Source organism: Equus caballus, chromosome 3, assembly GCF_041296265.1.
Source record: "Equus caballus isolate H_3958 breed thoroughbred chromosome 3, TB-T2T, whole genome shotgun sequence".
Lineage (NCBI taxonomy): Eukaryota > Metazoa > Chordata > Mammalia > Perissodactyla > Equidae > Equus > Equus caballus.
Window position 1 is genome coordinate 732547 of NC_091686.1, and position 25818 is coordinate 758364.

The 25818-nt window shown below is 35.6% G+C and overlaps 1 protein-coding gene across 1 annotated transcript in view; it reads right to left on the minus strand.

The window, feature by feature from the left end:
* Window positions 1-25818, minus strand: part of ITFG1 (integrin alpha FG-GAP repeat containing 1) — a 266617-nt gene that overhangs the window by 120828 nt on the left and 119971 nt on the right. The window contains exons 9-10 of the mRNA XM_005608247.4: window positions 24354-24448; window positions 21120-21289 (exon numbers count right to left, since the gene is read on the minus strand). Of these exons, the coding sequence (XP_005608304.3) occupies window positions 21120-21289; window positions 24354-24448 (265 nt within the window). The remainder of the gene's footprint in view (window positions 1-21119; window positions 21290-24353; window positions 24449-25818) is intronic.

Here is a 25818-nt window from a genome sequence, read left to right on the forward strand (position 1 = left end):
GCTACTATAGTTTTCATTTGACTATTGTTGCCACGGTATCTTTTCCCATCCTTATACTTTTAACCTACTTGATATATCCTTATATTTGAAGTGACTGTCTTGTAAAGCATACTGTTGGGTCATAATTTTTAATCCATTCTGACAATCTGTCTTTTAATTACTGTTTCAACCATTTACATTTAACGTAAGCATTGATAAGATAAGGTTTAAGTTGGCTATGTTCTTAATTCCTCTGTTGTCTCTAATGTTTTTCATTCTTATCCCCTTTTCTGTCTCCAAGTTGGTTATTTGAATATTTTTAAAATATTGCATTTTAATTTATCTATTATGTTTTTGAGAATCTCTGTATGTATAGTTTTTTTTCTTTAGTGGATGCTCCACGGATTACATTCACACACAACACAGCATATATCACCATCTACTAGTATCATTTTACTGCTTCAACTGCAATGTAGAAAACTTATCAATTAGGTCTATTTACCCTTGATTATCTTGAATATTACCTCTGTATACATTGAGAGTCTTATCAGAAAATGTTACATTATTTTCTTTCAACCATCCCATAGTTTAACTCAGGAAGAAAAGAATAATCTATTGTATTTACCCTTTTCATTGTTCTTTCTTTATTACTGATATTCCAAGTTTCTTTCTGGTATCATTTTCTTTCTGTCTGAAGAATTTCTTTTAACAATGATTTTAAAGCAGGTCTGCTGACTATAAATTTTCAGGCTTCTGTTGAGAATGTATTTATTTAACCTCCATTCCTCATGGATATTTTTGCTAGGCACAGAATTCTGGGTTAACACTTAATTTCTTTCAGCCCTTGAGAAATGTGTCCATTTCTCCTGGTCTCCACAGTTTCTGATAAGAAACATGTAGTCATTTGAATCACTGTTCCCTTAAAGGCAATGCTTCTTTTTCTTCCATCACGTTCATGGTTTTTTTCCTCATCTTTAGTTTTCATAAATTTGATTATGATATATGGATTTCTTTGGGTTTGATCTGTTTGAGGTTTGTTCACTTTTTTCAATCTGTAGGTTTACGTCTTTCACTAAATTTGGGATGTTTTCAGCCTTTGTTCCTTATTTTTCAATGCTGCATTCTTTTTTCTTGCTTTCTGGGTCTCCAACGACATGAATGCTAGATCTTTTATTATTGTCCTACAGAATTCTAAGGCTCTGTTCATTCTGTTTTCAATCTATATTCTCTCTGTTATCAGGCTGGATAATTTCTATTTGTAAAGTTCAATGATTCTTTCTTTTGTGATCTCTATTCTGCTCTTGAGACATTCAGTGAGTTTTTAATTTCAATTATAATTTTCAATTTTAATATTTCCATTTTGATTTACTTTCCCTTATATTTCTTTGCTATTTTTGTATTTATTTCAATAGGGTTTGTAATTGTTGTTGGAGTGTTTTTATAGTAGCAGTTTAAACTGTAGATAATTCCAATATCTGTGTTGTTGTAGGCACCAGTCAACTGTTTTTTCTCATTTGAGTTGAGATTTTCCTTGTTCTTGGTATGATGAGCAACTGTGCATTGTATCTTTGACATTTTATGTTACAAGACTCTAGTTTCTATTTAAATCTTTTATTTTAGAGGAGTCAATCAGAATGCACATCCCAACTCACTTTTGTGGACTTCAGTTTGAATGTCAACTTAGATTCTGAAGCCCTTGCAATGCTCTCTGGTTGCCTCACTTGTTTACTACCAGAGGCCATTTTGAAACCTAGCCAGTATTCCACAACGTACTTCCGTTATCAAAAGCTATCCTCTTTTGACCCTGGTCATTTTCATGCATGGCCCACTTAAGGGCACACCCAGGACTTCCAAAACAGATTTAAACAATCTCTTTCTCTAGCTCCCTCTTCTCCTTAATCCTCTTTGCATTCTCTTGTTGATAGGTGGTAGGGCACTGGCTCTCTGCTGACATTTGCTTATAGGAGGGTGGAGATGGTCAACAATTCTCCATTCCCACAGTCTGCAAAGCACTTAAGAGGGAGAGGGTGCGATGCCACTTTATTAGTGGAGGGTGGGAATAGTCAGCTTTGCCTCAATCTCGTTACCAGGTGAGGAGGGGCAGAGTGCTCCTCTGCCTGTTAATGCACAGTTGGCATATTCCGCAAGGCTCCACTCTCCAGTCTGCATGGCACCCAGTGGGGGTGTTCATTTAGAGTAGAGAAGGTGCTAGGGACTGAAGTGTGTCCTCCCCAAATTCTTATGTTAAAGCCCTAACCTCCAGTGTGACTATATCTGGAGATAGAGCCTTTACGGTAAGTAAGGCTTAATGAGGTCATAAGGGTGAGGCCCTAATCTGATAAGAGATTGGTGTCCTTATAAGAAGAGACACCCGAGACAGAAGAAAGGCCATGTGTGAACAGAGCAAGGTGGCTGTCTATAAGCAATGAAGATAGGTCTCACCAGAAACCAACCCTGAATCTTAATCTTGGACTTCTAACTCCCAAACTGTGAGAAATAACAGCAGGTTTGGTCAAAAGGACTTTTGTTGTACAATAGTTCTCCATCTTCAAAGTCCTCCAGCTTCAAAGTCTTTTCTTAGGGCTTTTTGTTTTGTCTTTGCTCAACTTCATTTCAGAGTTGCAGGCTACCCTACTGTCCAGGCCGGGATATATAAGAAGCAACAATCAATCAACCCAAAAAAACCCAGCTAACTAGCCAAACAATATTTAAAAAAGACCAGGGAACTCATCACTGGGTTGTCCCTCTAGTCCTGAGGTCCCCAGCCAGTCCACCTTCTTTTTTTTTCTTCTTTAAGAGTCTTATGATAATTGTTTTATGTACTTTATGCATTTTTAGTTATAATTAGCAGGAACAAGGTCCATTTTGATTAGTCTATCTTCTCTGAAATTAGAAGCCTCCATTTAGTTTTGAATTCACTCCAACTGGATTTTAATCTTCTGAAAACATTCTTGTCCAAATTAACAAGAGCTTTGTATTACTGTCTAATGGTAAATTCTCAGTCTTCAGTTTATCCAGACTTTTAGCAACATTTAATATAGGTGATCACTTCTTACTCCTTGAAACTCTTCTGGAAGCTACATTGTGATGGTTTTCCTCATCAGTGACATCTCCTCAGTCTCCTTTGCCGGCTACTTCCTATTCCTGACTTTTAAATGTTGGAGTGCCCTATAGCAGTTATCAGACTCCTTCTCTATCTATACTGATTTCCTAAATTATCTCATTCAGTCTTAAGGTTTTAAATATTATATATAAGCTGACCCTTCTTCATTTTTTCATTTCAGCTTTACATTATCTCTCTTCATATTTACATATCCAACTATCTATACAACAAGTCATCTGAGGTGTTGATGTGCTAATGAACATCCCAACCAAAACATATGCAAAACAGATTCTATGCATTCCTTTCTCCAGTGCCTGAATTGCTTCCCCCCAGTGCTCCCCATCTCAGGAAATGGCAGCCCCATTCACCCAGCTAGTCAGGGCAAAAATCATGGAGTCATTCTTGACTCCTCTCAGTCTCTTGGACTCTTCATTCAACTCATAAAGAAAGCATATTGATTGACCTTCAAATATACAGCAAAACTTACCACTTTCCCACACCTTCACTGCTATCACCTTAAGTCACCATTATCTCTTGCTTCGAACTGTGCAGCAGCCTCCTAACTGGCCTCGCTTACTTAAATCTTGCCCAAACCCATTCTCCAAACAGCAGCAAGAATAACTAGAAATGATTCTTTAAAAATTGAAATCCTGTCTCTGTTCAAACCCTCTGAAGTTTTCCTATGATACTTCAAGTAAAATCTGAAGTCTTCACTATGACTCATAAAGCTGTAAATGACCTGGCCCCTGGCTACTTCTCCGGCCTCATTTCCTATTATTTTCTGGACACTCCCTCCAGCCACACTCACTTTCCTCCCTTCTTCCCTCCTTCCTTTCCTTCTTCCCATTCCTTTCTTTTCAAATAATACCCATCCTAAGTGGTGTGAAGTGGTATCTTATTGTGGTTTTGATTTGCATTTCCCTAGTGGTTGGGATGTTAGGCATCTTTTGATGTGCTTATCAGCCATCTGTATATCTTCTCTGCAGAAATGTTTATCCAAGTCATTCGTCCATTAAAAAATTTCTTTTTAAAAATTTTCTTTGGTTGGAGTTATTTATACATTGTGGATATTAATGCCTTATGTGACATATGATTTACAAAAATTTTCTCCCACTCTGTGGGTTGTGTTTTTATTCTGTTGATAGCATCCTTTAATACACAAAAGTTTATCATTTTGATGGGGTTCCATGTGTCTATTTTTGCTTTTGTTGCCTGTGCTTTTGGTGTCATATCCAAGAAATCATTGCTAAAACCCAAGTCACGAAGATTTTCCTCTATGTTTTCTTCTATGTGTTTTATAGATTTAGCTCTTATGTTTAGTTCTTTGATTTATTTCAAGTTAATTTGTGTAGATAGTTTAAGGTAGGGGGCCAATTTCATTTTTTTTCCATGGGGAAATACTAATTGTTGAAAAAAACTGTCCTTTGCCTACTGAATGGTCTTGGCACCATTGTAAAAAATCATTTGACAATATATGTGAGGGTTTATTTCTAGGCTTTCTATTCTATTCTATTGTCTGTATTTATGCCAGTACCACACTGTTCTAATTATTATTGTCTGTAGTAAGTCTTGAAATCAGGAAGTCTGAGACCTCCAACTTTGTTCTTTTTCAAGATTGTTTTGGCTATTTCACAAGGGTTCCAAAGTTTAGCATTTAAACCCCCTCCACCATCTCTTACATGTTGTCATTTGTGTTCAGTTCATTATACGGCAACCTCAGTTTGTTCATCTATAAAACGGGGTAAAAACAGTACCAGCTTACTGGGATAGTAGTGAGGATTAAATGAAATATCATATTTAAAACTTTTTGCAAAGCACCAGGACACATCATCAGTGCTCAGTAAATATTAGCAACTATTCTGAGAAAAATACATCAATACACAACCTGTAAGAGACAGAATAATGGCCACCCAAAGATGCCCAAACCCTAATCCCCACAACTTCTGAATATGGTAGTTTATATGGCAAAAATAACTTTTCAGAAGTGACCAAGTTAAGGACCTTGAAGTGTGGAGATTCTTCTGTGTTGTGTGGGAGGGCCCCATGTAATCACAATGGTACTTACGAGAGGGGGAAGGAAATGAAAAGTAAGAGCCAGAAGGTGATGTGAGGATTGAAGCAGAGGGAAAAAATGGTGATGTGGGGCCAGCAGATTTGCTCATGTGGGCCTCAGTAGAAGGAGGATAGCTTCTAGAAGCTGAAAGAGGCAAGAAATGAATTTTTTGAGCCTCCAGAAGGAACCAGTCTTGCCAACAACTTGGTTGTAGCCTTAAAAAGACCGATACAGAAATGTCGACCCCCAGAACTGTTACAGAATAAATCTGTGTTGTTTTAAGCCATTAAGTTCGTGGTAATTTGTTAAGTTATAATATCAAGCGAATACATATTTTGGCACTAGAAGTGGGGTGGCGCTATAACAAATATCTAAAAATGTGAAAGTGGCTTTGAAATTGGGTAACTCGTGGAGGATGAAACAATTTTGAGAAATATGATAGAAAAAGCCTAAATTGCCTTGAACAGACTGCTGTTTGTAAATATATGGACGTTAAAGACCGGTGGTGAAGGCTCAGAAGGATGTGAGAAACATGATCAAGAAAATCTGTATCATCATAGAGAATACTTTAATCATTGTAAACAGATTGTTGGTAGGAATAAGGATGTTAAAAGCTCTGCTGGTAAGGGCTCAGAGAGAGATGAGGGACATATTGGAAACTGAAGGAAAGAGAAACCTTGTTTTAAAGTGGCAAAAAGCTTAGGTGACTTGCGTCCTACAATTACATGAAAGCAGAATTATAAGTGATGAATGTGGATGTTTGAGAAGGTTTTGAAGAAAAGTTTTGAAGGTAAAACTTCATTCTACTGCTTACAGTAACATGTGAGAGGATAAAATGACAAATTGGATAAAGAGAGAAATTGAGAGAAGAACTGCTAATAAAAAAGATGATAATTTGGGAAATTTTCTGCCTATGCAGGTTGCAAAAGACACAAAGAGTAATAGATTACCGTCAGGAAAGCATGCTCTGGAGAAATGTCAAGGTCATGACTGGACAATATTTTGTTAGTGTCTTGGAAGGATCAAAAGATAAAAGTATTCCATCACAAACAGGGCTCTTTGAAGATTAGGTATGTGACTCATGTATCCCTTTAACCATCTCAGAAGCCAAAAATCGAGATGGGTTTACCCAAGAAAGATTTGTGGAGAAGCCTCTTGTCTAATGGAGAGAATCTCTTAGACACACACAGGAGACCCACAAGGTTTTTGAGAAGGTTATACCAGCAGAAACACTGCTAACTTGGACAGAGAGGATTAAATGAAAGAAAGCTGTTAGACTCTCAAAATTCTACATGTAGGAAATAGGCTGATGAAACTACTCAACTGCATACATGTGGTGCCCTCTAAGGAAAGGAAAGGATGACTCCAAGGATGAGCCATGGGCCCACAGATGGAGAAGAGGGTCATAGAGGATTAAACTCAGGCCTTGAAACCTCATTGCCTGGTTGGATTTTGTAATTGCTTGAGACCAGTAACTCCATTTTTCCTTTAGTTTTCTCGCTTTTTGAATGGGAATGCCTGTAATTATTATCCCATGATTGTCCCACCATTGTATTCTGGAAACAAATAACTTGTTTTCTAGTTTCACAGACCCACAGAGAGAGAGTGATTTTGCCCTAGGATCAATCATACTGACAGCCTTACATGTGCCTAATTTAGATAATTTACAACATGAGATTTGGGACTTTAGAACTGATAGACTTAGATGACATTCTAGACTTGAGTTGATACTAACATGGATTGAGACTTTTGGGGATGATGAGATGGAGTAAATGGATTTTGCATGCAGGATAAGGGTAAGTCTTTGGGAAGCCAGAGGGCAGATGGTGGTAGGCTGCATAATGGCCCCCCAAAGAAGACCACAACGTTCCTTATAAAAGGGAAGTTGGAAGATGGGAGCAGGGGTAGGAGGAGAAGATGTAAGGATGGAAGCAGAGGTCAGAAAGGAGGGAAGATTGTGACCGTTGATTTTTTTTCCTTCCCAAAGCCCCCAAACATGTTTATATATCCTAGTTGTAAGTCATTCTAGTTCTTCTATGTGAGCTGCTGCCACAGCATGGCAACTGACAGATGGGTGGAGTGGTTTCGTGACTGGGAAGCGAACCTGGGCCACCAAAGTGGTGAGAGCCAAACTTTCACCACTAGGCCATCAGGGCTGGCTCTGGTTAAAACATTATTCTGGGTCTATCTGTGAAGGTGTTTCTGGATGAGATTAACATTCAAATTGTCAAACTGTGTAAACTATATTGTCCTCCCTAATGTGAGTGGGCCTCAGCCCATCAATGCAAGACCAGAATAGAACAAAAAGGCTGAGTAGGAGGGAACTCCTCCTACCTGACTGCTGAGCTAAGACACTGGCCTTTTCTGGCCTTTGAACTTAGAGTAAAACATTGGCTCTTCTTGGGTCTCAAGTCTGCTGGAATTTGGACTGGAACTTATACAATGGACTCTACTGGTTCTCAGGCCTTCAGACTAGGACCGGAACTACACATTGATTCTCCTGGGTCTTCAGCTTGCTGACAGCAGATCTTAGGACTTCTTAGCCTCTATAATCATGTGAGCCAATTCCTTATAATAAATCTCTCTCTCTAAATGTTTCTCTATATACGTCCTATTGCTTCTGGTTTTCTGGGGAACTTTGACTAATACGAAGATGCTACACTGTTGGCTTTGACAATGGAGGAAGGGGCCACAAGCCAAGGAATGTTGGCAGGCTTCAGAAGTTGGAGAAGGCATGGAAACAGATTCTTCCCTACAGCCTCCAGATAGAACCAGCATTGCTAACACAATGACTTTAGCCCAGTGAAATTGACTTCAAACTCTGACCTCCAGAACTGTAACAGCAGGTATTTGTGTTTTTATAAGATACTATGTCTGTAGTAGTACACTAATAATCCAATGTCATTTCTGGTGTCATATTGTGTCATTCTTCACTTGAAGCTTGGATAAATAAAATGTGGTATATCCATACTGTGGAAGGTTATTTGGCAATAAAAAGAAAAAAGTATTGATACATGCTACAACATAGGTAAACCTTAAAAACACTATGCTTAGTGAAAGAAGCCAGATAGGATCATGTATTGTATGACTCCATTTATGTCAAATGCCCAGAACAGGAAAATCTATAGAGATAGAAAGTAGATTAGTGGTTGCCTATGGCTGGGGGTGGGTTGGGGGTTTTAGAGGTAGTGATGTCTTAGAGGTATGGAGTTTCTCCTTCGGGTAACAAAAATTGATTGTGCTCTAAAACTGGGGATCCACTCTGTGGATATACCAAAAGTCATTAAATTGTAAACTTTAAATGGGTGAATTTTATGGTATGTGTATTATATCTCAAGGGTGTGAAAGAATTATACATTTATAAAAAAATTAGTTATGAAGTAGTACAAAAGTATTCCAATATCCTAGCAAGAAACAGAGCACCTGTAAGATACACCGCTTCTCTCTAGTCACAGATATATACAACTTATTTAAGCAGAAGCTTTGTTCATTACATAGTAACCTTAGAAAACAGTACTCTTTTCTCATATTCACAAGCATTTTAATGCGGATAGATGAAACAATTTTAATTTCTCTAATATCTGTTTCAGTTACAGTGTAGCCATCATCTAAAGAGATAACAGATAAATGTTCTTATAATAATTTTTTTCTTCAAACAAAGAAACAAAACCCGAACAGCTGTTTCATCAGAGTCTTCAACTGCCTGTCAGATCATTTCAGAAGCGGACAGGTAAACTATGATCACTTTCCTCATTGCTGCTCTCATTATTTTCTGTGTTCCTTGGAGAGCCAAGAGAGAAACAAATGTACTATTTTTGATATATTTCTTTGAAAAAAATTCATGTGCATGGCATAATCCATGCCATGACTCAAGTGTTATAAAATCTCACCATTTTAAAGTGTATAATTAAGCGGTTTTTAGTATATTCACTCTGGTGTGCATCCATCACCACTAATTCCAGAACATTTCCATCACCCCAAAAAGAAACCCCATACCTATTAGCAGTCAGTCCTAATTCCTCCCTGCTCCTACCTCCTGTTAACCACTAATCTTTCTGTATCCATAGGTATTCTGGAAATCTTAAATAAGTAGAATCATATAATATGTGGCCTTTGTGTTTGGCTTCATTAACTTAGCATAACGTTTTCAAGATTTATCAATGTGGTACTTCATTCCTTTTTTGAGATGAATAATATTCCAGTGTATGTTTATCCATTCATCTGTTGATGGACATTTGGGTTGTTTCTACTTTTGGTTCTTATGAATAATACGTAGGAACATTCATACACATATTTTTGCATAAACATGTTTTCAATTCTATTGGATACACATCTAGAAGTGAGATTGCAAACGTGATTTGGAGAAAATGGGGATTAATACATTAAAATAAAGTCAAATCTATAAATGCTTTAGTGAGTCTGTTTTAAATTAAGAGCAAAAGTAAATAAATTCTACTAGGGAGTAGTGATATTTCTAATTTCTTTAGCCTATTTTTTTTTTTTTTTGAGGAAGATTAGCCCTGAGCTAACTCCTGCCAATCCTCCTCTTTTCGCTGAGGAAGACTGGCCCTGAGCTAACATCCGTGCCCATCTTCCTCTACTTTGTACGTGGGACACCTACCACAGCATGGTGTGCCAAGCGGTGCCATGTCCGTACCCGGGATCCAAACCGGTGAACCCCAGGCTGCTGAGAAGTGGAACGTGCGCACTTAACTGCTGCGCCACCGGGCTGGTCCCTAGCCAAATATTTTATAAAACTGACAAATGATAAATGATAAAAATTTAGAGAATGACTGAATGATTTGACAGAGTATCAGAGAACCATTTCATCTTCTGCTGCTGCATGTTTCTAACAAACTTTTCAAAGATCTCAGTTCAAATTTTGTTTGTTAGGTCTCACTTTATTGGTTGACGAGAATCAGCCAGAGTTTTTATTAACAGATTATAGGATTTGATAAGCTCAGAACTGCCCTAACTCTCAACTTATTTCATTAGGTATTTTCACATGGATGCCAGACACTGAGGAGGCAGCCAACCATATGGATGTGATCATGTCCACTTCCTCCAAGTGACTCTTCAAAAAAAAAATAACGTTTCTTTTGGTTAAAAGAGAATGCTGTGGTGCAGAAAATTGGAAAGGAAGCACAAGAATAAATAAAATAAAAGGCAACCTCTTCTAAAATATATAGGTTATTATTCTGATTCATTAAGAATCCTGCTCTTCAGGAAGTTGTGTTAATTTTTTTTCCTATTAACAGAAGTGTTAGAGTCAAAACTTGTGTTCATATTTATCAGGCTAGAGAAATCTGAATCTTTTCTTTTAAAACAACTCATAAGCATCTCTCCCAAATATTTCACTTAATAGAAGTGTTACACCAAGGAACAGGCCTCTTCTTTAGCTATGACCTATCTTCTTGGTCTTATTTCTTTTCAGCAATGCTAATGCCAAATATAAAGTATATTTAAAGGAGATCATACTATACGCAAGATCTCAATAATGTAATCTCTAAGTGTAGTAAATTTAATCACTGTAAATACTTTGAGTGGTCAAAAACTGTTATCAAGAAATTAAAGATTAAAATAGAGGCTTAATTTAATAAAATACTTGGAAGCTTCCTCTTGCATATGTCATCCATTTTATTGACAACTCCTCTGTAATGCAGCACAAATATCTGCTTCATTTTACAGGTGAGAAACTTATGACTGAAAGTCAGGACTCTAAGGCAAATCTTTTTACATCAAATCTAATTCTCATTGCACTGTGCCATACTGCCCTGCTACCTCGTTTCTATTTGGTATGTTTGCATATTGTGGATACTGAGGATGAAGAGAACAATTATTCCGAATCAAGACTGTCCTGTGTAAAAAACAGCCGAGCCCTTAAAAATTCTATTTATATTTAATTTAGTGACAAAGATAAAAAGGCAATGGATGATAAAATTAATTTATAATTTCATTATGTATTCTTTATATATATTATTCTTTATGACTGTCCCTCTCTCTTTGCTGATAAAGTGAGAAAATGTGACAGACATACATAAAAAGATAGATCTTGCTACCACAGACCTATTATTATTATTTTTTTAAAGTCATGTGTAACAACACTGGACAGTGATCTGCTACAGCATTTAATTTATCGGCCTCAGAGAGAAAAAGGCTGCAAACTGAGGGTCTGGAAATACTTGGAAAATTTTAAGTTGCTTCCTGAAATCAATAGAAGAAAACTTTTGGCTAATTATCTTTTAATTCTCTCTTTTAGTGTTACTCATTTTCCTTTGGAAGGTGTCAACTGATTCCATCCTTACTTAAAATATTCCAATCTGTGGGATTTTTTTGAAACTACTATTTTCCAAATAAATATGCTGTATTTCAAAAAAAAAAATTCCAATCTGACTAAACTACTTAGGTTTGAACAAAATACTTAGATGCTTAGATTGATATGTTTTAAATTTTCTAACATATAAATAAACTGCTCTATGGGGTTCAAAAGTAACAGGAATAAAATAGCCATCGGACTTTTCCCTGACAATAATCTGTGGGGTCTACAGGTGGTCAGAGGTCACCTGGCTGTCATAGATATCTTGGAACTAGAGTCAACATTCATGCTGTTGACAGTCTAGCTTAAATACGCATAGGTTTCTTAATAAGGTAAGCTTGAGGGGGAAGGGGAAGGAACAGTATTTCACTCAACCTCACAAGAAAGTTGCAGAGTAGGTATAACCATTCTTATTTTATAGATTTATAGATATATAAATAGGCTAAATGCCTTGCTGAAGGAGACAGAGCTCCTAAGTGGCAGCACGGGCATTTAAACTCAAGTCCGAAGTCCACGCTCTTTTCTTTCTCTCCTAAACTGCATTTAGAAATAAACATTTCTTTTAATCTTATGTGATATATAATGTAGTGGAAGAAACACATTTCACAATGTACTCTCACTTAAATTCTTTTTGGCATAAATGCTGTCCAAAAATTTGGGGAAAAAAAACCTCAACTCCATTTGTGTTTTATTTCTTCTTTGACTGACATACCTACTGCAAGTACACACATAACACAGAGGTCTGAATCTAAGTCTTGTCTTGTTCATGGACTGTTAGGAGACCCATTTTCCACTCTGTCATCCTGGGAAATAGATTCCATAAAGCCAGTTTCTAACATCATTAGTCTGATTCATACAGCTGGTAAGAATTACAAAAATAAAAGCTGAAAATCTTCCATGTTACTGTTCTTCTGAAGGAACAGTGTCACTGTTCCTGGGAGTCCATAAAACTTTGTAAGAAAGTTGATTAAAATGAAATAAAATGGATTTAATCATACTATTCCAGAATGCCTTTCTCCTTTCCCAGCATCTCCCCTCCATTTACAAAAGCTAACTGTATATGCTGATGAATCAACAGCTAAAAAGCTTAGTTTACTTTATAACAGTATAATTTTATGCAAAAACAAAGTTAGCAAAGCACTCATCAATTATACAGAAAATGCTTATTGGAATTTATCTTGGTAGCAACAGGGTACAAGTAATGAAATTTATCAAAATAGTCTGTTTGGAAAGACTAGCATATACACTCATATTTCATTCACTACTCTTTCTCTGTAATTAATGATGGGCTGTCCTATACAAACAAAATGCTTACAAAGATGATGCTCCTGACCCACTGCTAGTAAGTCATATCTTCTGAGTTGTTTTCACAGTGATGACAGGTAACTTATAGTGATTAAACCCAAAATTCTATCTTATTCAGTTCTATAATCAAGGTAGTGAGTAGACCCAAATATTCTTCTAGAACGTAGCACAAAAGAAAAAAGATAAAAAAAAGGGAGGGGGTGAGAGGGTGAGACAAAGAGGACAGATCCAGAAGCTCTCTTGTTTGTTCTAACATAAGCTTCAGAAAAAATGAACAAACAAGAAAAACCTAAGAGAATTAAAAAAACCCATAAAGAACAAAAAGAAATTTATAGAAGTAGGAGCCACAATTAGACTCAATCTAGTAACATTTTAGAACACTGTGGATAAAGTACAAAGCCGTATCTTAGAACATAAAGAGGGTTCCTGCAAAGGAGCAATCAGACTAATATCAGACTTGCCACTAGCAAAAGCGAGTATTAGAATTTAATGGCGAAGTATCTTTAAGGATGTAAAACAAAATCATTTTAAACCCCGAATCCTATACTCTGCCAAGTTAGCATCCCCGCTGGAGAAAAATAAAGAAATTTTCAGACATGCAAGGTAACAGAAAGAGTCTGCAGACTCTCTCTATGATAGAATTATTTGATAATGTATCCAGAAAAATAATACACAAATCAAAGAAAGAATGGAAGACAGTGTTCAATGGTGATCAAAGAAACTAGTGAACTTTGTACCCAAGTGTAAACAATTATAGCAACAAAATGTAAAAATAAGTACATAAATAAATAAATATTGGATGATATCAACATGGTGGTGAGATCACTGAATGGGGAGTGACTGGGGTCGGGGGAGAACTGAATGCATCCTAGATTCTTGTCTTAGGTACTACCATGTCTCTAACAGTTCATTAAAAAATAAAGTTTAAACATATGTACTAAACATCTAAGTGCAACCGCCACAGCAGAAATGAAACTTATAATATACAAATCATCTTAAAACTATAAAAAAGAAGAGGCCAGCCCAGTGGTTAAGTTCGCGTGCTCTGCTTTGATGGCCCAGGGTTCGAAAGTTCCAATCCCGCGTGTGGACCAAGCACCACTTGTCAAGCCATGTTGTGGTGGCATCCCATATATAATAGAGGAAGACTGGCACAGACGGTAGCTCAGAGACAATCTTCCTCACAGAGAAACACAAAAAACAAAACACACACACAAAACTATGAAAAAAGAAAAATTTGAACAATCCAACAGAGGGCAGAAAAGAGGGGAAAAAACTGAGAAAAAAACACAATGAATACAAAACATAAATTGGCAAGAATAAATCAAGCCATGTGACCACAAAATATTATTATTAAATAATCAAAATAATAGTAGACACTCACATAGAACACATGCTGTGCCACGCGCTGTTCTAGGTCCTTTGCATATGTTAACTCATTGGTCCTCACAATAACCTCATGAGGGAGGCACTATTATTACTCTCATTAGCAGATATTAAAAACTGCAACACAGAGAGGTTGTTACTTTCCATGATCACATTGCTAATACACTGTAGAGCCAGAATTTGAATCTAGGCTCCACAGTCCAAACTTTTAACCACTAAATTATACTGCTTTGAATGGGTTAAATTCTACTATTAAGAGACAGAGACTCATATATTCAGTTTTTAAAACTCTCATCAGGTACTCCTTTTTTTTACTTAACCTAAATTTTTTGAGATTCATCCATATTGCCAACTACCCTTCTTCAGTAATTTACTTTTTTTAATTGCTGAGTATTATTAAATCGTATAAATATACTGTCTTTTGTTTATTTTCTTCTTAGAGACCTTTGATTTGCTTTCAATTTGGTACTATTATGAATAAAGATGCTATGAACATTCTTTTATAAGTCTTTTTGTGAACTTAAAAGTTTTCATTTCTCTTGCATAAGTACCTAGGAATCGAATTGCTAGATCACAGGAGGTACATGTTTAACTTCATAAGAAACTGCCAGAGTTTTTCAAAATAGTTGTACAATTTTACATTCCTATCAAAAAGCGTATAAGAGTTCCAGTTGTTCTATATCTTTACCAACGTTTGGTGTTATTGGGTTTTTTTTAATTGCTGGCAACCATTCTAGTTGGCGTGAAAGCCATTATATCATAATAGCTTTAACTGCATTTCCCTAATTGCCAATAACGTTGAATGCCTTTTCGTATATTTATTGGTCATTTGTATATGTTCCACATTGAACTGTATTGGCACCTATGTAAAAAACTCAGTTGACCATAATCTATATAGATCTATTTCTGGACTCCCTGTTCTGTCCCAGTGATCTCTGTGTGTATTCTTCTGCAAATACTACAGTGTCTTGATTCCTGCAGCTTCATGGTAAGTCTTCAAGTCAGGTAGCATGAGTCTTCCATCTTTGTTGCTTTCCTCAAGATAATTTTGACTTTTAAGTTTTTAATCTAGCTAATCTAGTTTTTTTCATATAAACATTAGAATGAGCATGTCAATTTCTACAAGCAGCTTGTTGGGATTTTGATTGGAATTGCACTCAGTCTGTAGATCAAGCTGGAGGGAACTTGACCTTCCAGGAACACTGAGTATTTTGATGCATGAATATGGTATCTCTGTCTATTTTTTTAGATCTTCTTTAATTACTCTCAGCAGTGTTCTGGGGTTCAAGCACAGGCAAAACCAACCTATGCTGACAGAAATCAAAACACTGGTTACCTATAAGGCTGGGGATTAATAAGAAAAGAAGCATGAGAGAATTTTCTGGTGTGATATCTTCACTGGAGTTCTAGTTACACAGGGATAAACACTAGCAAAACTCAACAAGTTATATATTTAAAATCTTTGCAATTTACTTAGATGCAATTTTTTCCTTAATAAAATATCACATAAAAGTTGAAAATGAAGGGATAGAAATACATGCCTGGTAAATGCTGAGAAAAGAAACAGTGTAGAAATTGTAATATTATAGGAAAAGAATTCAAAGCAAAAAGAATTAAATGGAAAAATAGAGATATTTCACGATTAATAAAAGAAGTGAGGAGGACAAAACAGTCATAAAACCTTACGCACCTAATAATCAAGGTTGCAAGCAAATAAATGAAAAAAGAGAAGCTGACCAACTGTCTACATTCATAGTGAAGGATTCCCTTAAAAGAACACAAAAAATATGTAAGGGTATATAGAAGATTTAAATAACATAATTAACATGAATGATATTTCAAATAACCATTCATTGAGCTATCTGTTAAAACTACAAGAAAAATCTCAACAAGTTTTGAAAGGTATTGCACAAGACACATTTATGTTTGCAATGCAATAACTTTAAGAATAAACAATAAAAATACAGACTCAAACCTCAAAACAATACAAAACAATTCCTCAAACATATTTATGTGCACATTTAAAAACATCTTTTAAATAAGTCTTAGGTTAAGAGAAACTTAAAATTAAAAAAAAAAAAAGAACAAAGAAAGCTCCAATTATCAAAATATGTGGTATAAAGCCAAGTATATAGGAAATATTTAGTCTTAAAAATGCTTATTAGAAAATAAGAAAAGGGCAAAAATCTATTAACGAAGCATTCAGTGAAATAAACCAAAACACAAAACCAAAAAATAAACTTAAAGAAAGCAAAACAGGAAGGAATTAAATATAAAAACAGAGGTAAAATGTTTATGGAAAAATTCACCTTATAATTGAAAGTACAAGTGATTCTTTGGGCAACTACAATAATAACAATAAAAACAAAGACATGAATGAAGCAATAAAATGGAGCCTTTATCAAGTCTGATGAATGAAACAAAAACGGCAAATAACATTAGAAATATGAAGGGGCTATACCTACATTCAGAGGAATGTAAAAATTATAGAAGAATGCAATGTTATGCCAATGAATTTAGTGTGCAGGAGTAATTATTAATAGATTGATTAAAAATTGGTGATAGAGTAAATAATATTTAATATATCTCCTTTTGGAATTAACAGAGCTTGCCAGTGTTTTAGCTCAATAACTACATAATTTTTTCCCTCATAACTGACTAGTAGGTCTTTCTTCTCATTTTAGTAGGGGATTAAGGATTTTAATATGGGATTCATCAGGACAAAAGAATAGGCAACCTTATTGTAGAAAAAATATGATTGTTACATACTCCAACTACTGAAGCTGGAGCTGGTCGGCGAGTGAAGGTGAGCTAACACAGCACTGTGAGCTCCTCAATGATGAGACAGTATGAGTTCTTCAAGACTACTGAACAAGACATGTGATCATAAATAGAGTAAAAATGAAAGCAAATTTAAGCCTGATAAGATATTCTGTATTGTAAAAACTGATACTAAAAAATCACATATTGAAACTCCCAGAGGCTTTACGATAACTTGCAGAGGAGAAAGCAATGAATTTTCTTAAATCCAAGCAGTAAAATGATTATGATTCTTGAATTCAACACCCTTTTCAATTTTGAAAACAAATATTTTACAAAAACAACCCTGCTCTACCTCTACCTGCAATTTTAAAATACTCTAAGCAAAGATATTCTTTTGTCTTCAATAACCTATGAATGCAGATAACTTCCCTACCCAGAGTTACCTTCATTAACTAAAGACTAGTTAATGATTTAGGTCACAAGACAATGATAAGGTTATAAGGTGAGACACAGGCAATCCTCTCCAGTAACATCTGAAGAGAGAGCAGCACTGATATGGTATGTGACACAGCAAATCAAGATTTATTTTGCAAACTACCACTAAACATTCACAGGTAGAATAGTCACGGGACATTTTTTTCTTTTGCTGCAAATTAGGAAGTCTGCTGCATTGTTACCTCCATGAAAGAGATGATGAATAACTTTATTTTAAACAAAAATTATGGTGAATCATTTGAAGTATAAAATATAAAATTGGTAAGAGGGTTGATTTATTTTAAAATGATGATGAAACCCTTTGATACATTTCATAATGAAAATGAAAAAAACAGTGGTTAGAAATGTTCCAGTAGATATAGGTTCCTGTACTATGACTCTCCTTGCTTTCTAAAGCAGAACATCTGGAACATAACGTAAACTTTTCTTGGTGAGTCAGTGTATCAATGTGAAGCTAAATTATTCTATAAAGCCAAGGGTGAAGATGCAAACGCAGATTATACTGAACGGATAAGTAGCTAACACCTTCAGCAGAAGTCCCCAGCAATTAGTTTCCTGACAAGAGTTTGGTTTCTGGTTTCTGAATTACTAACATAAGAGACCACTTGCTTGCACATAATCTCCTTTGACAGCAAGCAGTTGTGGTGAGGAACTATTGCCACGGAATATATAGACAGATACTTATTTTTTCTTCTTCAGGGCTCACAAAACTTCTGAATTTTATTTGTCTCCAGCTTGCTCCTTTTTTCTCTTGTCAGAGTGATATTTACTATCTGACCAAATTATCACTTTTAACCTCTGGCAAAAACATGTTATTTTTGCTTATCTACTACTTCCTTCCTTCTAAATTTTTTTCTTACAGGGAAAGAAAAAAGATTTAGATTTCGTGAGCTTAAAGTCCTGACTGCAACTGTGTGATCTCTGACACATTGTCTGACTTATCTGAGACTATTTTCATATTTATAAAATAAAGATAATACCACCCTATAAAAAGTTACTGTCAAGTAATATGTATGAAAATCACTTTATAACTAAAGTTGTTTCTTCCTGGCATTAACTAACAAGGAATATATCGAATTTGGACATTAATTGATTTGCTTACCATTTAACAGGTTTTGGGTGCTATTATGGCTGATACTCAGAATCTGCCCCTTTGCTGCTGAAACCCTTTGTTTTAAATTTTTTAAATCTAATTTTAGGCTTAGATATCCTATTTATTATAATTTGTCCTTCAGTTTCTTTTAAAAAGTTTTTCAGTTCTATACTAAAGGCTTAGGACATAAAACATCTTTTCAGTGTTACCTTATAAATGAAATTTTAAAAAATTCTAAAAATAGAATTATTATTGGCTTAAGAGTACACGATTAGAACAATATCATGTTAAGTTTGCCTTTTTTCTCTGAAAAAAAAAAGAAAATTCAGAGAATTAAGACAACATAACTAAACACAGGGCAAGTGAGTAGCAATGGGACAGCCAAGGAACAAAACAGGCTTTCCGTTAGTGGTGGCCCAGATGTAAACAGCTGATCTTGAACCACGTTGTTTTGTTTAGCACCACTTGCTGCCTCTCTCAAATGCCATTAATAGAGATGATTTTCATGTAACATGATTTTAAAGGTTAACTTAGACAAATTAGATTTTTACTATAAAATAAAGTACAAATAGAAACCCAAACAACAGCTATCTTCTGAAAACAAAAACAAAAAAACAAAACAAGTTAACAAACCATGGCTTCAAAATTTCTTTTTATGAAATACATGTTGCGGAGTTTATTCTCATCGGCATAGTTAATCTCTACCTGATTTTCAAACTTGCAGGAAAAAAGGAGACAGAGTTCTCCAGATAGCAACGCTTCAAATTAGAAACATCAACCCGGAACTAATTCTCAGCAATGTAGCAGTCTTGAAATCAATTAAAAATTATAAAATGCTTTCTCAACAAAAGTGAATTCATGTAGGAAAGAACTATAATGCACAGTATGTCTCTTTTTCCTTCTTCTATGTTTCAAAAATTTTATTACACTGAATTCTCCTAGACACATCTCCTTTTCAAGTATAGGCCCATTTCTCATCTAGTGATTTAACGAACACTCAGATGCACTGAAATCTATCCTTCACCTCTCTTCTATCTCAGAAGAACAAAAAAGAAACCCTGGGTTTTAAACAACTGCTTCTATAAAAGCATCAAGAGTCTATGACTGCCTCTTGTCTGATTTTTCCTGTAGAGCTATAGTGCTCCCTGCTGAATTAGCTGTTGGTACCATCATTATTACTAAATGGTGAAGAAACTTAAGTCAAATATGTGAAGGTTTAGAAGAGAAAATATTGATAAACTTTTATGACAAAAATAAAATTGCATGTTCTTCTAAGGATGAGTAATCATAGACTTAAATGAATTTAAGATGTAATTTCTTATTCTTTTGAATAGGGTTAATGTCCCAAATAAAGCAATTTTACATTTCTTTTATGTGTCACTATAAAGTTAAAAGGAACAACAGTCACATTCAAGTCAAAGATTTCTTTTGGTTACGTCAGCTTTGCTTCACACACACAGGTTGTGAGTACATACACTCTGCATTACGGAGCATGATAATTACGTCCCTGGAAAAGTCTGCAAACACAGTTCAGAGCAATTATAATTTCAAATCAAGGTCTTTAGAAAAGTTTAGGTACAGACTGTCCATCATTTTCCATAAATACTTAGGGATACTCACTGATAATGTATGTTTCTCTAAAAATCAGATTTCTAGACAATTTGGTGTTAAAAATCAACAACAGGTCTGATTTTTTCCAGAGAAGTTGTATTGCATCATAAGCCTGATAGTAAATGTGGAGCTGAATCATCATTAATTCCAGGGTCAACAAATGAATTAATGCTCAGAATAAAAATTATGGATAGATATGATACAGCAGGCAAGAAGGAATAAGGACCAAGAAATACAACTAATCATGATATGAATAAAACAATCCGATATTAAAATTTAGGAAGAGTCATATTTATGGAATATCCCAAGATTCAGGCTAATTCTGAATTTCACTATATTGGTTTATCTACCTCTGCTTAAGGGAAGAAAAGTATCTACAGCATTCAAAATCACAAATAACGCAATCAATGTACTCATACATTTTATATATACCAACAATATCAATAATCACGTTAGAATTTTCAATGCCATTACAAAACAAGCAAGAGTAAGGTAGCATTCATTGAGAGTAAAGTCAGTACGTGCTAAGTACCTTACTAATCGCTTCGTTTATTTTTACCTCATTTAATCTTCACTGCAACTCTCCAACAGAGGTACATTACTCTCATGTTATAGATGAGGAGTTTAGGTAATTTGCTCAAGGTCACACAGGTGGTAAGTGGCGAGACTGAGACTGAAGCCTAGGCTCAGCTCTTAAGCATCATGGTCTTCAGTCTCAAAATCTAACTGGGCCATTTGCTAATAAAAGATTTTGATCTTTTAAAGATCAGGTTTTGTTGAATGAAAAATAAGCTTTGTAGTTTAGATTAGATGTTCATTTCATTCTACAGAAAATAATTCTGTGAAAAAGAACAGGTATTCTCAGCAGTTATGAAAAGTTCAGGAACCATGTATGGAACTGAGCTCATCGTGTTCCTTATTTAAGAGACTAACCCATATTTAACTGCTATTCATTTACAAAGTGTCAAAGTGAAGACATTTTAAAAATATTCCTCATTTGACTTAATTTCCATACCTTCCAGATGTATTCTTCAGTATGGCAAGAGCATCTGGATAGCCATCCATGTTGTAGTCTCCAATACGAAGGGTAATTGGAATTTCTATTTCAGTTGCTTCTTCATGCACATATGGCACAAAGCCCCAGAGGGTGCCCTTATTGCTGAATTCCTGTAAGACTGGAACCCACTATGGATTTAGAGGAAAAAAATTAGATTTTACAGTTCTTTTAGAAAAAGAATTCACCATTTGCAAAACAGATGATCCATTAGAACTCTTCAAGATAAGCAGCATCTTACTTCTTTATCTCTACAATATGGTAGGATGTTATAATAATTAACTTTGATGAATAGGTAACTAACACCGGGAAAAAAAACAGTCTCCTTTGAAATTTATCACTAGTCATCTTCCCTTGAACTGGTAGAAGGAGCCTTACAAGGTTCTTCATGGAATCACAGAATCTTAGGATGAACTGATGTTAATAATCACATAGATGAATTTCCCATTTTAAAATCTGCGTTGAGAGACAGCCCTGACGGCCTAGCGGATAAAGTTCAGTGTGCTCTCCTTTGGCAGCCTGGGTTCGGTTCCTGAGTGCAGAACCACACCACTCGTCTGTCAGTAGCCATGCTGTGGTGGCGGCTCACAGAGAATAACCAGAAGAACTTACCATTATACACAACTAGGTACTGGGGCTTTAGGGGGAAAAAGGAAGAAAAAGGAGAAAGACTGGCAACAGATGTTAGCTTAGGGCGAATCTTTCCCTGCAAAAAACAAAAAAACTAATCTTTAAAAAAAAATCTGTGTTGAGTGGACATATAACCTCAAATGAATATTTTTAAAAATTAAAGCAAAGTGTAATATCATCTAAACTCATGTCCTTTCAGGAGGACCAGCTTAGGAAGAAAGTTAGAACATGACAATCTCCCTTGTTTTCCTGCTGTGCCTCCTATACATGATGATGACTTGAGTCATCATCCTCAGAGGCAAGAAGCTCTGAGGCTTTCCAAATGATAACAGCCTTGACAAGCTCGGCCGCCTCAGGAGAACAAGCTTTTTCACTAAAACAGCCAGAAGCTCCATTTCTAGTAAATTTTCTCTTTCTACGTTGATTCTAAAGAACAGAGACTATGTTAATTTCAAAATGAGCTTTTGGAAATCCCTTTCTCTTCTGAATGCCTGAATCTTCAGTATGTTTTTGTTTTGAGGAAGATTAGCCCTGAGCTAACATCTGCAGCCAATCCTCCTCTTTTTGCTGAGGAAGACTGGCCCTGAGCTAACATCTGCGCCCATCTTCCTCTGTGCCCATCTTCCTCTACTTTATATGTGGGATGCCTGCCACAGCATGGCTTGATAAGTGGTGCGTAGGTCTGCACCCAGGATCTGATCCAGTGAACCCTGGGCTGCCAAAGTGGAACATGTGAACTTAACCACTGCGCCACTGGGCCGGCCCTGAATTTTCACTTTTAATAACCTAACGCAAACTGAAAATCTGAAAGAGCAGAAAATATGCCATTAAAATTATAGATGTGTCCATAATTAGCTAAGAGTATGGATATTGCGACACAACCTGGAGATGTCCAAACAGAAGCAGGTGCAGCTGGCTTGAAATGACAGGATGCCAAATATGCCTGCAGATGTGTTTTTTCTTATAAGCAGGTGAATCGTTTACATGGTCCCAAGCCGAACCATATTAAAAATGGGTTCTTGAAAAGAGTTTAGAACACAGGTATCCCGAACACTTTCTAGGTTTCCAAAGAAAGCATAATTTGCCAAGGCAAAAAGAAAAAAAACAGCTTAATGATAAAAATATATTTACAGAAAATGGGCTGTTTTAAAAAACTCATCTGCATCTTTAATCAATTTTTCAATCTTTCTTAAAGCAAAAAAGTACGTACTATATATCATCAAAATGTTTTAATGTTTCACTTGACTTTGAAAAAAAACTGTTGGTTTTGTTTTAGAAGAAGATAAGAAATTTTACAAAATGTCAAGTTATCACAAATTTCTGAATAGGATGACAGTATATTAATGAGGATAAAGTATTCCTGTTAAGGTAAATGTACTAAGGTCTAAAAAGTAAAAAGGTTTCTCATTAATATGATATCCTTAACAGTCACCAAGGAGCTGTGACATTTATCTTCTCAGAGAGAGCTGACTGTCTAATTTGAAAATATTCTTTCAGTAGTCCGTCACTTGAAGACAGGCTGTAATTACTAGGTTTATTTATACCTATGAAACAATGATGAAGTGTTATTTGACCTAATGTTTTCAGTGATGCAAAACTTAAAAGTTCAAGATAATAAAACTTACGAGTGTATTACTCAAATGTTTTTAGAATGCTGACTGTATGAAGATGTGTTTTGTTTAGTGTCTTAGTGTAACATGTGATGTTTCCTACCTATAAGGGCTATAGAAGTCAATATGTTGTTCTATCATTTATTATCCCAAAAGAGAAAATAAAACTGATTAATTCTACTAGTATATTAATGGTTTCCTTTTAGGTGTTATCAACATGGAAAAATTCTCAATGTCATAATCTATTGTTCCCATATTAATCTTTTACAGTGTGTATCGGATTCTACATTGTTTACCTACAAGATACAGGTAAAAAGTTAGCAGGAGAGTATGAAACAGATCTAGATACCCCAAATAAAAACAACATTAGCCTTGAAAATGGATACAATGTCCTTCTACATAACCCTTTATTATAGTTATAGTGTGTTTTACCATATTCACAGCCCATAAATGATTAACAGATATTTAATTACAAGACCAAGAATGGGCTTCTTCACCAGAAATGATCATAATAGTACTTTTTTCATCTATAAAGCAATAAAAAATAGATTTAATTAAGTTAAAATGAAGAAGCCAATAAATTATTTTTGGTTTCTCTCTGTTCTGATTCTTCAGATACCTTTTCTAATCTCTGAAGATGTTTTTCAAGCACTCAAGTCTTTTTACATTAAAAACAAGCTGACCCGGCCCTGATGGCCTAGCGGTTAAAGTTCCGCGTGCTCGGCTTTGGTGGCCTGGGTTTGGTTTCTGAGTGTGGAACCATGCCACTTGTCTGTCAGTAGCCATGCTGTGGCGGTGGCTCACATACAAGAACCAGAAGAACTGACAACTAAACACAACTATGTACTGGGGCTTTGGGGGACGGGAGAAGAAAGAATAAAGGAGGATGATTGGCAACAGACGTTAGCTTAGCACAAATCTTCCCCTGTAAAAAACAAAACACAGGCTGATATACCTGCTTTGTTCCAGATCTCATTAAGTAAATGCTGCTTTTCTGGCAGTTTTTATCTTCACAGCCTGGCAGTAAGTGATCCATGTGTCCATCTCCATCTGCCAAAAGAAACTTCAAGAGTCCATAACAGCCACAAAATAAAGTGTCCTTGCATGGCAGATTAAATTTCCTATGTGTTCAAAGTGTGCATCAATCTGGGTAAACTGAAGAATCTGATGTACGGCTTTGTAATGAACGTGATTCATTACAAAAATTACTCTGGCCCTATTACCCGGACTACGTCTTGTTTTAAATTGCTCACTTTTCTATGGTTAGATATGTATCCAATGTTGGAAAAAGAGCCCATTTCAGGCTCTAATGTTAAAATAAATTTTGGGGCTGGCCCCATGGCCGAGCGGTTAAGTTCGCACGCTCCGCTGCAGGTGGCCCAGGATTTCGTCGGTTCGAATCCTGGGCGCGGACACGGCACCACTCATTGAGCCACGCTGAGGTGGCGTCCCACATACCACAACTAGAAGGACCCACAGCTAAGAATATACAACTATGTACCTGGGGGCTTTGGGGAGAAAAAGGAAAAAAAAATAAAATAAAATCATCAATTTTTAAAAATGTGGCTTTTGACTTATTTACTTAATAATCATTGCTCTCATAGAAGAAAGTAAGCAGGTTAATAGCAACCTATTATTATAGGGCTTATTTGAAATGTATCTTTACACATAATTTTGTGTCTTTTATATAGCATGAACTTCAGATGGCAAGAAAAATAGAATTAACAATAAAGAAATATTCTTCCTTGAGCAGGTTTACACAATAGAGATATATAAGTATAATAAGCCTATCAAGTCTCCAATAATGTATTCAAAAAGAAAAAAAAGAATTTTAGCCTGAGTGGGATGAAAATTTAGCCAATGGAAGTTGACCTTAGCAAGGTGAAGTAAAAGGCACAGCATGGAGAAAAATTAATTTCTTTCATTTAATTTCATGGTTTAATTACTTATGACCTTCATTATTAAAATCATTTGTGATAATAAACTCTTACTTAGAGGAGAATAACATTAAATGAAATAGCCGAATTAATAACTGAAAGTTGGAGGACATCTGTGATTTGACAGTCTATCAATTTGGACTACTGAGAAAGAAGCTGAGAGAGAGATGCAACTCTAGGCAGGAATACTTGGAAAGGAGAACGGTTTCCAAGGGCATCAACATATATCACGGTCAAAAAGGTAAATAAAAAAGAGCTAGCCAAGTAAGAAAGAATTAAATGCAAAATGCGATTTATAAGCTGACTCTAGTAACATCACAGACTTCATTAAAAGCCAAACCATTTGATTGCAAATTAATGGGGGACCAATTAGAAGAACGTTACTAAGTCTCTGCCCTTTATTTTTACCCCAATGGCAAAATACTCAGATTAGATTCTGGTTTACTCTTCATTTCCCCTAGTTTCCTTCTTCCAAGTAGTTTC